General features: G+C 39.8%; 1 protein-coding gene across 2 annotated transcripts in view; it reads left to right on the top strand.

Moving 5' to 3' along the window:
• Positions 1-15031, top strand: part of LOC110288451 (cytochrome P450 3A25) — a 53350-nt gene that overhangs the window by 25817 nt on the left and 12502 nt on the right. For both annotated transcript variants that reach the window (XM_085837428.1, XM_085837427.1), the window contains exons 2-9: positions 889-982; positions 2522-2574; positions 5427-5526; positions 8861-8974; positions 10527-10615; positions 10852-11000; positions 12440-12567; positions 13959-14025. In XM_085837428.1, the coding sequence (XP_085693554.1) occupies positions 2525-2574; positions 5427-5526; positions 8861-8974; positions 10527-10615; positions 10852-11000; positions 12440-12567; positions 13959-14025 (697 nt within the window). In that variant the 5' untranslated portion in view covers positions 889-982; positions 2522-2524. The remainder of the gene's footprint in view (positions 1-888; positions 983-2521; positions 2575-5426; positions 5527-8860; positions 8975-10526; positions 10616-10851; positions 11001-12439; positions 12568-13958; positions 14026-15031) is intronic.

The following is a 15031-nucleotide window of genomic DNA, read 5'->3' as shown; positions in this document are numbered from 1 at the left end:
GCTGCCTAGAGTGACATACTTCTTCCAACATGGCCACACATCTAATAGTAACACTTCATATGGGCCTATGACATGCTATTTTCATTCAAACCACCACCCTGACCATCATGATAAATAAAATTCTATCTGACACCATGGTTCTCAGATGATTATCACCAATTTGAGGTCCAGATTGACCCATGAGATGAATGGTCTTTAAACAATGCCTTGGCCACTAAGGGAACATACTGGAAATAGCCTTCTCTATAGCTTAACTCAACCAGATTCCAAGTCAGAGAATCTTGGGAGTCTCTGAAATTTCTCTGAAGCCAGTGTCAGTCATGAACTCAATTGTCATTATATGGACATAAGAACTCCATGACTGATTCCAGGTCTTTCTAAAAAGGCAATTTTCAGAACTGTGAGAGTCTCTAACAAACTTCTGGCTTAGAGAAAAGCAAACATTTAAGTCTCTGACCAGTCTGGAAGAACAATACCATAAGGTCTCCATGACTCTGTGGCACTACGTACATTCAGTGATGCAAATAAAAAACCCCCGTTTTATCTAATGAGGGTCATTGCTTCAGGAAATTTTCTAAATGGACAAGAGCAAATGGAACACCCTGGGAAGCTTTGAGCCTGAATCCCTGAGACTCTAACATCCAAATCTGGGGCTTTTCATCAATGATATTCTGGTGGACTGGAAGTACAGCAGCTTCCACTATCTCTATCCCATCATTTTGACAGTGTAGGACAATGGAGAGGAGAGTAATTGGGACTGTAGCTGTTTGGGTTTTTACTCCTATTTGCCATTTAGATGTTACATTTTGGGTTTGATTCTTGCAGTTCCTGAGTCATGACTGACACATGTCTATATGTATAAACTTGTATTTCTCTGTTACATTACAGATACGGGACCTATTCTCATGGCTTGTTTAAGAAACTAGGAATTCCTGGACCAAAACCTCTACCTTTATTTGGCACCATTTTCAACTACTCTGATGTGCGTAGTGTTTAAGCTCATTCATTTCTATCTGTATTGATTGATTTTTTTGAGATTGTGTTTCTCTGTATATCTGTAGCTGTCTTGGAACTCACTCTAGAGACCAGGCTGCCCTGGAACTCAGAGATCCACCTGCTTCTGCTTCCCAAGTGCTGGAATTAAAGGCAGGTGCTATCACTACCTGCCTGTTCTTTTATTTCCTATAGTTGCAATTTCTTTTACAATTAGATTTATCTGTTTTTATTTATGGTTATGAGTATTGGTCTGCACTTATGTCTATGCACCACATGTGAGCCTGGTGCCTGTAGAGGTCAGAAGATGATGTCAGATCCCTGGAACTAGAGTTACAGATAGTTGTAGATTGCCATGTTGGAGTTGAGAACTGGACTTGTTTCTTCTGTTATTGCAGACACTACACTTAATTCCATAACTGTCTCTCCAGCCTCAAAGTTTTGAGTGGGACTTATGGGCGTGTGACAGTGTCTCAACATATAGCCATCTTGATTTGGACTGTACATGTAGGTCAGACTGGCTTTAAACTCTTAAAAAATCTTTCTCCTTCTGCCTCCCGAGTGCTGGGATTAAAACATGTACCTCCTAGGGCACTGGGATGTTGGCAGATGCCTTAATTCCAGTTCTCTGGAGGCAGAGGCATGCAGATCTCTGTGAGTTAGAGGCCAACCTGATCTACTGAATGAGTTCAGGACAGCCAGGGCTACACAGAGAAACAAAAACAGAAACAACAACAACAAAAAATCAGGGGGAGGTTCTGTGATGTCAGAAGTCAGAAACAGTGTGTTCAACTAGGAGAATGCTTTAGATGTCTTTAGATATCTCTAATAAGAACTTGCCTTTGCTCCACCTAACAGCTGACTCAGACAAATACAGACACTCATAGCCAAACAGTGGATGGAGCTTGGGAACTCTTATGAAAGAATAGGAGGAAGGATTGTGGGCCCTGAAGGAGATAGGAACTCCACAGGAAGACCAACAGAGTCAACTAACCTTGGGGACCCTTAGGGCTTCCAGAGTCTGAACCACCAACCAAGGAACATACACAGGCTGGACATAGGCCTCCCCACATATATGTAGCAGATGTGCAGCTTGGTCTTTATGTGGATTGGAAACAACTGAAACAGGAGGGCTATCTCAAAATTGTTGCCTGTATGTGGGGTATTTTCTTCTACTTGGGCTTCCTTGTATAATCTCACTGGGAGAGGAAGCCCCCAGCCTAATAGATACTTGAATTGCCAAGATGGGGGGATACTCAGTGATACCCCCACACACTCAGAGGGAAGGAGAGAGTGAGGGGAGAAGGATTGTAGGAGGAGGTTACTGGCAGGGGATCAGTGAGTGGGATGTAATGTAAATTAAATTTTTAAAAATGAAAATAACATAAAATAAAGAACTTGCCAGTGTTTGCCAGTGAAACAGGAAGCCCAGTTTTGTGAGCAGTCAGTAATTTGGCCCAGGTTAGGAAGCAGTCATCATGTAACAGAACAACAACCAGTTTCATTTTTTTTTTTTTTGTCTTCTCAGGGTATGTGGAAATTTGATCAAGATTGCTATAAAAAGTATGGAAAAATGTGGGGGTAAGTCTTCTGGAGTTTTCCATTCCACATACTAATTAGGATAATGTACTTCCCTGCATGAGGACAGTGTGAGCACACTGTTCATGTGGTGAAGCCTTTTGATGTGGTGCACATCACAGGCAGCAAGTTGAACAGTATGAGTTCAGTTGACAGTGTTGTCTGCCATGACACCCTCTGAGATTTGGTAGCCCCCAAACCCAAGGCTTACCACCTCTCGCTTTTAATAAATTAAGACTATGTTCACAACCTCAGAAACATGGAAAGTCCTTACAATTCTGTGCACGCAGTCATAATTGATGTGAGTTCAAATGTGGTACTGCACTGCTGTATCCAAAAAACAGTTTCTCTGGAGTCATCTGTTGCCTCTGGCTCTTACAGTCATTCCACCCTATCTGGATCATCTTCCAGATTGATCCCTGAGTCTTGGAAGTGGGAGGGGTGCTGGATAGTTTTATGTCAACTGGACACAAGCTGAAGTCATCTGAGAGGAGGAGGCCTCAATTGAGAAAATGCCTCCATAAGACTGTGCTGCAGCGAAGCATGCAGGATATTTTCTTAATTAGTGATTGGTGAGAATGGCCCAGTTCATGGTGGGTGGTGGCAACCCAGGACTGGTACTTCTGAGTTCTATAAAAAAGTAGGCTGGGAAAGCCTGTAAGTAGCACTCTTCCATGGCCTCTGCATCAGCTCCTACCTCCAGGTTCCTGTCCTGTTTGAGTTCCTGTCCTGACTTCCTTCAATAATGAACACAGATATGGAAGTGGAATAGGAATACACATTTTCCTCCCCCAACTTGCTTTTTGGTCCTGGTGTTTCATTACAGCAATAGTAACTGTGAGTAAAACAGGGTAGGACAGCAATATTCCATATAAGATGAACACTCCACAATCTCTTACTCTCTGCATGTTGAACAGTTGTGGATCTCTGTGCTAGTCACCATGTTCTGTTAAAACAGCACTTCTCAACCTGCATGTCATGGCCATCACAAAACACATATTTTCTGATGATCTTAGGAACCCCCAACCATAAATTTACTTTTGGTATTAGTTCAAAAATGTAAGTTTGCTACTGAAGGGTATCAAAGTTCATAAGACCATCAGAAATATGTGTTCTCTGATGGTTGCAATCCACAAGTTGAGAACTGCTGTGCCAAAAGAAGCTTCTCTGTTGAGAACTGAGAGCTGTGCTGATCATCTTGTTAGGTCCATGTAGTGTTACATTCTCCTTCAGTGTCTATGATCTCCCTAGCTACACAAGATCAAGTCATACAAAATTCCAGCATGGAGTGGGGATATGGTCAGAAAGTCCCACGCCTAGCTGAGAAGTTGGCAAATCACAGATTGATAGGAGGATAAAACTTCTTCAGGTATGGGTCCCCCATACAGCTATCTCATGCTGCACTAGATGGCCCTACATGCACAAACATACTGGCAGAAGTAAGTAGGGTTTATAAAAAGAGCGAGAACAAATGAAATTGGAGGGAAAAGGTGATGGTGGGGACTGGAGGGGAGGAAATGGGAGTAGCCTTCATTAGTCACCAATGGATCCTCAGCAAAGGATGGGACTTTGTGCCCACTTCCTTCTACATGCTGGGATTTTTGTCTATCTTGAGCTTGTGAAGGTATTGTGCATGCTGTGACAACCAGGGTGGATCCATTTGTACAACTGCCCCATTGTGTCCAGACCAGTTTTCTGGGCATCCTCTGCCTCAAGCTCTTAGAATCTTTCTCCCCAATTCTCCAAGGATCAGAGTGTTGGGAGGAGAATCTGCTACTATCATTCTGCTAAATGGACATAGTATTGAAAGGGCTCCAAACTTGTTATTAGACCCATGGAGTAGCTCACCTCTTGGTCTCATCAGCAAAGCTCCTTTCTTCAGTAGATCATGATTATGATGGAGATCTTCAACTGGCTAATGTATAGGCCCTAAGAGATTGTAGATAGTTCAGTCCTGAATGAGACATCTGTGTAAGAATTTTTCTTTTTGTCCACTAATTAAATCCAAGATAAGAACTTTGCTAGAAGTATATATGGGTATTTCCTGACCATCTAATTCTGCTGACACTGAAGAAGAAATTCAGGGAATTATTCAGCCGTGGTTTACTTCCCCAAGGTTAAGTCTTCAGTGGTTTTGTGGAGTGGCTGAGTCAAGGGTGTAATCCTTTACTGTCAGTACAGATGATGGTTTGGAGACTTGTAGGAGGTGTCCCCCATTATATTGTGAGACACAAGAAAGTGGGAGAAGGATCTGTCTCTTCATCACTACTCATCCATCTTTAGAAACCACAGGCCTGTATACAGGGATTGATGAGTTGAAACAGTCCATAGAGACATTGTGACCAATGCCAGGCATGTGTTGTTGCCCTCTAGTGTACCCTAAGTAAATGCTTCTGCAACATCATTACAGACACTGAATAGCTTGTCTCTAACTTTCCTCTGATACATACTGTTTTGACCTTTGAGTCATTTTGTAATTTTCTCTATTTTTTTTTTTTTAATCTCTGGAGGTCAAGCCAGTGCCACACACTTGATAGAAAAGGGCTCTACCTCCACACCTCCAATCCAGATACTGAAATATTTAAACACTCAAGAATGGTATTGGCAATAACCAGGATGTCTTTAAAGGGCTGTTTTGTCCTAATTGCCTTTTTCCTTCTTCAGCCACATTAGACTTCCTTTCATGAGACTCTAATGGCTTCTATGGTCAGAACTTGAACTAACAGTTCATGTTATGGTGCTTTATACAACTGAGGATATGTACTGTGCATCAGGGCTTGAGACTGAAATACTGTGTGTGACTCCAGCTGTAGAACCTGACTTCTGAGGTTCAGTTCATTCTGTTTTTCCCCTAGGTTTTATGAGGGCCAACAGCCTATATTGGCTATCATGGATCCAGAGATCATCAAAATTGTGCTGGTGAAAGAATGTTACTCAGTCTTCACAAACCGTAAGGTAGGCATCCCCTTTTAAGAAATATAAATCTTTACTATTGTCTTAGTCAGTGTTTTATTGCTGTGAAGAGATACCATGATCACATCAGGACTGGCTTATAGTTTCAGAGGTTAAACCCTTATCATCATGGAAAGCATAGTGACATGCAAGCAAACATAGTGCTGAAGAGGTAGCTGAGGGTTCTACATCAAGATCAGCAGGCAGCAGGAAGAGAGAAACACTGGATTTGACTTGGGCTTCATCCCTCAGTGACACACTTCCTCTAACAAGGCCACATTTACTAATCCCTGTCAAGTAGTAACACACCCTAATGACCATGCATCAAAAATATGAGCCTGTGTGGGCCTTTTCTATTCAAACCAGTACAACATTCTATGAAATTTAAAATTTTAATATATATATATATATATATATATATATATATATATATTCTCTGGGATAAAAACCTCTGGGAGTTAGAGAGATGGCTCAGTGGTTAAGAACACTGAGCATTTTTCCAGAGTTCCAGAGTTCTCTTCCTAGCAACTGCATGGTGGCTCACAACCATTTGTAATGGGATTCAATGTCCTCTCCTGGTGTCTCTGAAGACAGCCACAGTATATTCATATTCATAAAATAAATAAAAATTCTTAAAAGAAAGAAAGAAAGAACACTGACTAAAAGCAATTTAGCAGAGGAAAGGTTTCGGTGACCGAAAATTCCAAGTCACACTTTATTACTGAATGAAGTCAAGGCAGGAGCTTAAACAGGAGCGTGAAGGAAAAAAAATTCATGAAGAACAGCTGCCTACTGGTTTGTTCAGACTCATGCCTACCTTGCTTCCTTATAAAGCACAGGAGCTAGGGGTAGTACTGCTCTACGTAGACTGGGTCTTCCTGCACAGTTAGTAATCAAGATAATCCCCAAGACATGCCCACAGTCCAATCTGAGGTGGGCAATTCCTTATTCAAGGCTCTCCTCTTAGATGACTGACTCCAGGATGCGTCAAGTTGACGAAGTTAACTAGGGCACAACTGATAACCAAAGGGGTTGACATTGATACTGTCCACAGTATCATTAACATTTCTCTGTTTTGTGTTTGCATATGTGAATCTCTCTGCTGATTGGCACATTTTCTAAAGATAAATGTGACATCTATGCAGTCAATGCACAGGACTATCCCTTCATCACCATGAGCTTTCTCTTGCACATATGTTCTAGTGGCCATGTGTAGCCTGTTTTTGTTCCTCACAGGGTCTGATCATTTTTCTTTTTATGCATGTGCTTTTGGGGTCAAGTCTGATTATATTTTGTTCAGTACTCTTCTTTTAATAAGGTTTCATGTGACCCTGCCTCAACCTTCAACTTCTCACATGCTGGGGTTCCCTGTATGTGCCACCCCACCTGATTTATGCAGTGCCGAGGAACAAGCCAAATGCTTCATGTATGCCAGACAAGCACTCTGCCAACTGAGCTACATCCTCAGCCATGCCTAACACTCTTCTCTTTTTTAAACAAAATATGCACATAGTTTTATACTTTACATTAACATCTATGATATATTTGTACTTCAGGCTATAAAGTATGAAATTCAGGTGTAGTCTCATGCTGCACCATCTGTATCCAGTTCTTTGTGTATCATTTAGGGAAAACTGTTCCCTCCATAGAATTCTTGTAGCATTATCAAAGCCTATTTAGAGGCTGAAGAGATAGCTCAGTGGCTAAGAGCACTGGATTTTCTTCCTAAGGACCCAAGTTCATTCCCAGAAACCACACGACAATTTACAACTATCTGCACCCCCAGATCCAGGGATCGAATGCCTTCTGGTCTCTGAGAGCACTATAAACATGTGGTACATAAACACACATATAGGAAAACACATACACAAAGTAGATAAATCTAATTGTTTTTGCTTATTGACCTATTGGAACCTTCTCACCCAAAGTAAACCAGCACAAACTGGACGCTCATTCTTTATTTTCTTCTATTGATCACAATTTCTTTTTGTCCTCTAGGATCACATCTTACTTATAACTGTTTCTGTACAACAAGTGAATTCATTCTACCGACTTTTTACTAGAGTTAATTGAAATATTCTTGACCCTTTATCTTTCTAGCAAAAATCAGAACAAGCTGGTCTAAATTGGTAATGATCTCCGTTCGATGAAAATTTGAAACTGGCCCATGAATAAAACCATTTTCTGTGTTGGATCATCTAAACCCACAACTATTGTGTGATCTACATGTTATATATTTGACTGCCACGTGGAAATATTATAGGTCTCATCTGAAAACACTGTACATGTCTTTTTAAGATTATATCTTAACATATAACATATAACATTTCTGGACATGTTTGAATATTGTGTAATATTCTTGAAATTTTTCTAATATAATTGATATTAAATACAAACATTTGATTTTGAATTGCTGTTGTATCATGGAACAATTGCCAAACTCACTTATTATTCCTATAAATTCTTTCACTGTGTTATTTGATTTGTTATGCACAAATATTATATGGCCTGGAAATGAGAATATTTTTGATTATTGATTTCTAATCTGTATGCATTGTATTTTGTTTTCATGTCTTATTGCACTAGCTTGCAGTTCTAGAATGAGACTGAATGAAAGTGGGAAGAGCAGGCTTTTAAAATTGCCACAAATCAGCGAATGAGACAGTCAGACTTTCACCACTAATTATGAAGTTGACTGAAGGATATTGTATGTACATATATACATATATATGTAAATAGATAGATAGAAAGATGTAGACATTCCATTGATACAAAGTTCATTGATATACATGAAGGGAAAAAGTTACTAGCAGAGAAAGAGAATTATCTTTCCTTTTCCTTGTGTCCATGTTTGGAAAATTAAGATAAAATGATTGCATTATATCTTGAAATATCAAGTAATTATTTTATAGCATCTACAGTGTTTTAAAAACTCCATCTCAAAGCATCATCCCTATTCTTCAATTCCTCATACTGTTTACACTAGTAATAGTTTGCCAAGACCAGTTGCTGTCTGTTACTAATCCATTCTTTTTTGTCTGCACATACTTGAAAGACACTGTAGGGCTGGCCTATTCTCATGGATTCTGCAAGGGTGATTTTACATTTAAAGTGAGATGGTCATAGAAAGATATGAAGCTGTGCCAGATGTATAGATATCACCTTCATTTATAGGGATTACAGAAAATTTCAGTAGAAGATTGTTGAACATCTAGTAAGACTCAGACAAATATAGTAATATTTGTTAAATAAATGATGCTTGTTTAATATACTTTCTAAAATTGTGAGGATTATCATAATTTTAATATGATAACCTTTCTTTCCATTTGAACCCTAGTTTTTTGGGCCAGTGGGATTTATGAAAAAGGCCATCACCATATCTGAGGATGAAGAATGGAAGAGACTTCGAACACTCCTGTCTCCAACCTTCAGCAGTGGCAAACTCAAGGAGGTGACTATGGAGAGGGTGTTCACTTAAGGAACAAATCCAAAGATAGGTAGAAAACAAACCCAGAGTCCCTTTCCAAGGGTCGATCCTATGAGGTAATGATGGAGAGGGTGTTTCCTTGAGGAACAAACTGAGACAGGTAGAAAACAAGCCTATTGTCCCTTTCCAAGGATTGATCCTCTGAGTTACAATTCTTATAAGATGGTCTTTTGTTTTCATACCAAGAGGACTTGTCATAAACACAAGTGCAACTCATTGCCTCATGACTGGGATGATTTGTCTTTCTGGGACCCAAGTTTCTACATTTAGCTAAAGAATAGAGGAATTTTCATCCAGTAACATGTCTGCTCTGGCAAGGGATCACATCCAAAGACCATCTAGGTCTATGTGATCTAGTTTCAGTGCAGACATGCTTTGAATTGCTATATGATCTGTCTGAATTGCTATATCTATCTGAATATAGATATAGCCTTTGTACACACCTTTCATCCCTAACAATGGAGGTAAGGTTAGTTTGTAGAAGGAATCTGCCATGTTTGAAAGTGACCTCTAATTGAGGGACAGGGGCAGACAAAGTGATGAACAGAGAATGATTTAACAGAATGAGTCAGAGATAGGAGACACCCAACTCTCACAAGAACAGACAGGAAAGAAAGTTGTGGTAATCCTCCAACCCCAATAAACACATGCAAAGAAAACACAACTCAGTTATAATATTTATAAACTGCATGCCTGTATTGGGCAGATATACCACTACACTACTCCCATCTATGAAATACTTTGCTACTTGCCATTCCTCTAGGCCATTTGCTTTCATCTTCCTTCCACCTCCTCTTCCTCTGTCTTCCTCTCTCTCCCTTTTCTCCTCATTGGCCTTCCTTCTTTCTCTCTCTCCCTGTCCAAAACCTTCAGTCCCATCTTTTCCTTCTTCTGCCCAATCACATGCTCTTGCCTTTATTTGACCTGTTAAGGTTGGGAGGTTCACATGAAATCACCTGAGTTTGTGATCCACTCCTTGTCTGAGAAAGTGGAATTGGCATCAAAGCACAAAAAACACCAGAGCAATATACAAGAGAGGCTACTTAAGAGCAGCATGGGGAAAGAGAACAGAGTAGACACAGGTGGTGGTGGTGGTGGTGGTGGTGGTGGTGGTGGTGGTGGTGTGTGTGTGTGTGTGTGTGTGTGTATTAGTTTTACAGAGACATTTAGCAGACAAACCAAGCTAGACACAGTTGAGGACAGAACTACACAGAGAATGAGAAAGATCCAGAAGATTAGGATGTATTGCCAAAGTTAGTATAAGGACAACCAGAGCAATTTAGGCAGAACCCAAGAGAAGCTGGGTTGAATCAGTCAGCTGGGAGGATTAGTTTGTACAGATGGTAGAAGCATCCATGACTAGGCCTAGAGATAGATAGTTAAAACAGAGAAGGGAACACTCTGACTTCAGCCCAAGCCATGTCTTTGTACATCTTGGATATAGCTTTCATCTCCTCCCTTCATCTGAGGAAATAAAACTGACATTTACACTACAGGTGTTGTGTTCTGTTCTTAGATGTTCCCCATCATGAGACAGTATGGAGATACATTGGTGAGAAACTTGAGAAGAGAAGAAGAGAAAGGGGAGCCCATCAACATGAAAGAGTAAGTAAGTGGTGGTGCAGTTGAAGGGACTGTAAGGACCTCAGTATCCCCTCAACCCTGGGAATACAACATCTGCAAACTGACACCAGGTAAATGCCAAAGTGTGAGTGTGTGATAGGAGCCTGGACACCACTGATGATCTTGTGATTCTGACTCTGTGGCTCTCTGCCTGGGTAGATGGGAAATATGAGCTGTCTCAGATGCAAATGTTGATTCCCATGTCTCTCTCCACTCAGCATCTTTGGAGCTTATAGCATGGATGTGATCACTGGCACATCATTTGGCGTGAACGTCGATTCCCTCAATAATCCACAGGATCCCTTTGTGCAGAAAGCCAAGAAGATTTTAAAATTTAAAATTTTTGATCCATTTCTTCTGTCTATAAGTATGTATACTATTTCACCTCTATTTATATCCTTACCCTCTACATGCTAGTAAAAATAACATCATAATTAAGATATAGTTCACATGTAAAACTAAGTATATAAACTGCACAAGTCAATTGTTGTTTACCAAAGGTCCATATACATTCATCATCATTGCCCACCAGAAAATGTGTTCTCCAAAAACACCATTTCATTCTCATCTCCCATTCTTCCTCACCATAAGAAAATGCCTAGCTCCCTATCTGCTCCTGTAGATTTGCCTATTTTGGGCATAGCATCAAATACAATATAAATATTTTATAGAATATATGAAATTTGGCAATAAGTTTCTTTCATTTACAATCATATATTCAACAGAAACATTTGCTAAAGTTCCTATGTTCTGTAGACAGATCATATTCCATCCCATCTGATGGTCATTCAATTTATTTCCAGGTTTGGGGTGTTGTGAATAACGCTGTCATGGACACTGGAGTCTAAGATTAGGACTCAACATTTGTTTTTGTGTTTTCTGGGAGGGCAATTGGTGTGGAATTAGTGATTTTTTAATAAAAGTATGCTGTGTTTGATATGTTGGACAACTGAAAAGTTGCTCCCACAACAGCTGCAGCATTCAATTATACTGCCAGTAGTTCTCAAGGACTCCATTTTCTCTATATCCCATTTGAACCTTCATTTTTCTTCATTACTGTTTAAATTATTGCCACCTTAGAGGACATTTTTGAGTCCAACATTGTGGGGAATTATTTATATTTTTATTTTTTAAAAATGTTATACATGGGTTCTATATTTGCATTATTTCCATCCCTCCTGTTCTCCTCTAACTTGTTTCTTGTCCTTAACTCTTTCTCAAAATCATGACTCTTTTCCTTTAAGTATAATTGCTGCATATATGTGTGTGCATATATGTATGTATATGTGCATGTATGTGTGTATGTTTATACACATGTATATGCATATATATGTATGTATGTATGTACATACACACATATATATATTGTACTGAGCCCATTTAGTATTGCTCTATGTACATATGTTTATGGTGAAGCCCTTGGGATTGAATAGCTTACTAGCCTTATCCTCGGAGAAAACTGATGATTTCTCTCAATAGCCACTAATTTCCTGTGGCTTTTAATGTAGAGGTAAGAGTCTGTGAAAATTCCCCTTCCACAATGGCATGTCAGACTGTTTTATCATCACACTGGTCTTTTCTGGACAACAATATCTTTGAGATTTCATGGATTTAGTTTTCCTGTCATGTCTAGAAGATACAATCTCATGGCAGGGTTTCTCCTTTTCTTGCCTTGACAACCTTTCTACCCCACATCTATGATTTTTTCCTAAGCCTTGGGTTTAGGGCTTGAATTGTAGACATATCAGTTGATGCTGGGAAATCCATTGTCACTCATTCTCTGCATTTATTTTTTTTCCTCTGTAGTTCTGTTTCCGTTTCTCACTCCAATATATGAGATGTTAAATCTTTCCATTTTTCCAAGAGACTCAATGAACTTTTTCAAAAAATTTGTGAAAAGGATGAAGAACGAACGCCTTGCTTCAAACCAGAAGGTAAATGGGACATTACTCACATGATGCTCAGGGCTTGGCCATGATGCTCAGGGTTTGGTCATGATGTTTAGGGTTTGGTCATGATTCTTAGGGTTTGGTCATGACACTCAGGGTCTGATCATGATGCTCAGGGTTTTTTCTCGATACTCAGGGTATGGTTATGTATCAGGCTCTCAATGTGTGATCTATGTATTTTCTTTGCGTTCTCATAAAAAGTAATTAGAGAAAACTATGATTAGAGCAAGATGGTGTTTACATCTTAGGAAGATAAGTGCTGAGTGAATCAATATGAAAAAGAATTATAGGAACAGTGTCACCTTTGCCAAAAGAGGGATAGTTGTTATCATACACTGAGATAAGTACCGGTCAAGTAACATTGCCACCACCCTTCACTGAAAAAGTGTCAAAAATAGAATTTGCACCAAGAAATTATATCTACTATTATTCTGTCTCTAAACTTACTATCTTCAAAAATGATTTCTATCTTAAACCTTTTATTTTGACATAGTCTCCAACAGAAATATCATCATAACTGGTGAAGGTTGGCCCATGTTAAATTTGAGTATGTCTTGCTTTTTGTGTGGGTGTTTTCTTGGCAGTGAGGCCCTAAGCCACTAACTCACCCAATAGGTGAATATCTTCTCTGGACAAATAGTTTGCTAGCTGCTAGCCTACATTTGCTATTTGTAGCATGGAAATTACAAAAAGTCTGTGAGCAGATCGGGGAGGAAGGCCCCTGTGATTCCAGTTAGAATTTTGTAGTATCTGGAGTGTGGATCACTAAGGGATGCTCGCACAAAACTTGGCAGTGAGCACTACAGATAGAATTAATCAAGGAGGCTGTTGGTTAAGCATTGTGGGGAGAGAACAGAGAATAGAAGCTTAGGTTCTTTCCTGAGAAAGTGCTATGAGAGGAGTCAGCAGCTCTCTGTCAAGGAGTCTGCTCATGAGCCAGAGACACAGATCAGATGAACAAAGACCAGAAGCTGCATTTCTCTCAGGGCAGTGTCCTGCTCCCCAAGGCTTGCTGGTAGATGCTTTAATTTTAAGTGTATGGGTGCTTTGTTCTACCTGCATGCCTATGCACCATGTATGTGCAATGGCTGCAGAGACCAGAAGGGGACATTGGATCCTCTGGAACTGAAGTTATAAGTAGTTGTGAGTCACCATGTATGTTCTGGGAACTGAACTCAGGTCCTCTGCAAGAGCATTTAGTGATCTTAAACAGTGAGCAATTTTTCAAGCCCCATAGATGATTGTATATTCATTGATAACTCAAGCCTCACTTGTAAACTCCTGGAGACCATATTCTTAGAAGGGATATGAACCCTTGTTTCAAGTCTGACTCTGAACTAAACATCCCTCATTGAAATTTCTCTTGCTGCTTCCAGAACCGAGTGGATTTTCTACAACTGATGATGAATACTCAGAACTCCAAAGGCCAAGAGTCCCAGAAAGGTAACTCATGATGCTTCACAGTGTGTTGATCAATAAGCCCAGAGGGAAGAATGTGTTTGAATGTGTGCAGGCCAGGTGTGGAGGGTTAGTGTTACAGGCATGAGAGCATTTCTGTCAAATTTCAGAAAGACACTCACATCACACATATGGATAATATGTATGGTATCCACAGGAACGTTCTAGAAGGACACCAGTGTAAGTGTGACCAGAGCCTGTAGGGCAGCCACAGAGAAGCATTTCATGCCCAGAAGTCCTCCGTGTTTGGTTTTCTATGACAAAGCAAATACTGATTATCAAATTATCCCATCCCACTCATTTTGGATTTCTGCCTAGGAATTTGTATCCAGGCCCGCTCAGGAAGCACACTGTCTAGTGGTAGGGATGGCCTCTGGGAATGCCACAGTACAATGGTAGAATTGTGTTCACCAGCTTCATCTGCAGTTTATTTTTACTTTTCTGTATAAAGAGCATCTAGGGGACTATATTCCCTGCTCTTCTTCCTCCTTTTCCCTCTGGTTTGATATCATCTGTGGATGCTTTGAGATGGAAATTGTTATTATACATTATAGCTACAGTATGATGACCTCCCAGCTCTATCATCTATTCTGTTCTCACCAGTCATCATTCAGCATACAGGAATGTTGTGTTCTTTACTATTTAAAAATTTTAAATTCTATTCTTAACTATTTAAAAAACTTGCTTCTATCAGTATGACCTCCTGCATTCCCTGCTATGCTCCTTTGACTACGAGTTATCATATATTCAGCTGTCTTATGCATGTGCACTCAGAGCTCTTTGTGTGATGATGTTGTTTGTCCTTACCATTTCTTTTATTTTAGTCTTATTTATTTATTTACTTATGTGTGTGATGTTTGTGTGTGTGTGTGTTGTTTAGTGTGGTGTGTGTATGTATATGTGTAGTATAGTGTATGTGATGTGTATGTGGTGTGTATGTGATATGTGTGTGTGTTAGTATGTAGTATGTATATGTGTGCATATTTGCATG

The sequence above is a fragment of the Mus caroli genome, unplaced genomic scaffold (assembly GCF_978045245.1).
Source record: "Mus caroli unplaced genomic scaffold, Mus_caroli_1 scaffold_4, whole genome shotgun sequence".
Taxonomy (NCBI): domain Eukaryota; kingdom Metazoa; phylum Chordata; class Mammalia; order Rodentia; family Muridae; genus Mus; species Mus caroli.
Note: the sequence above shows the minus strand (reverse complement) of the source record. Positions and strands in the feature narration are given on the sequence as shown.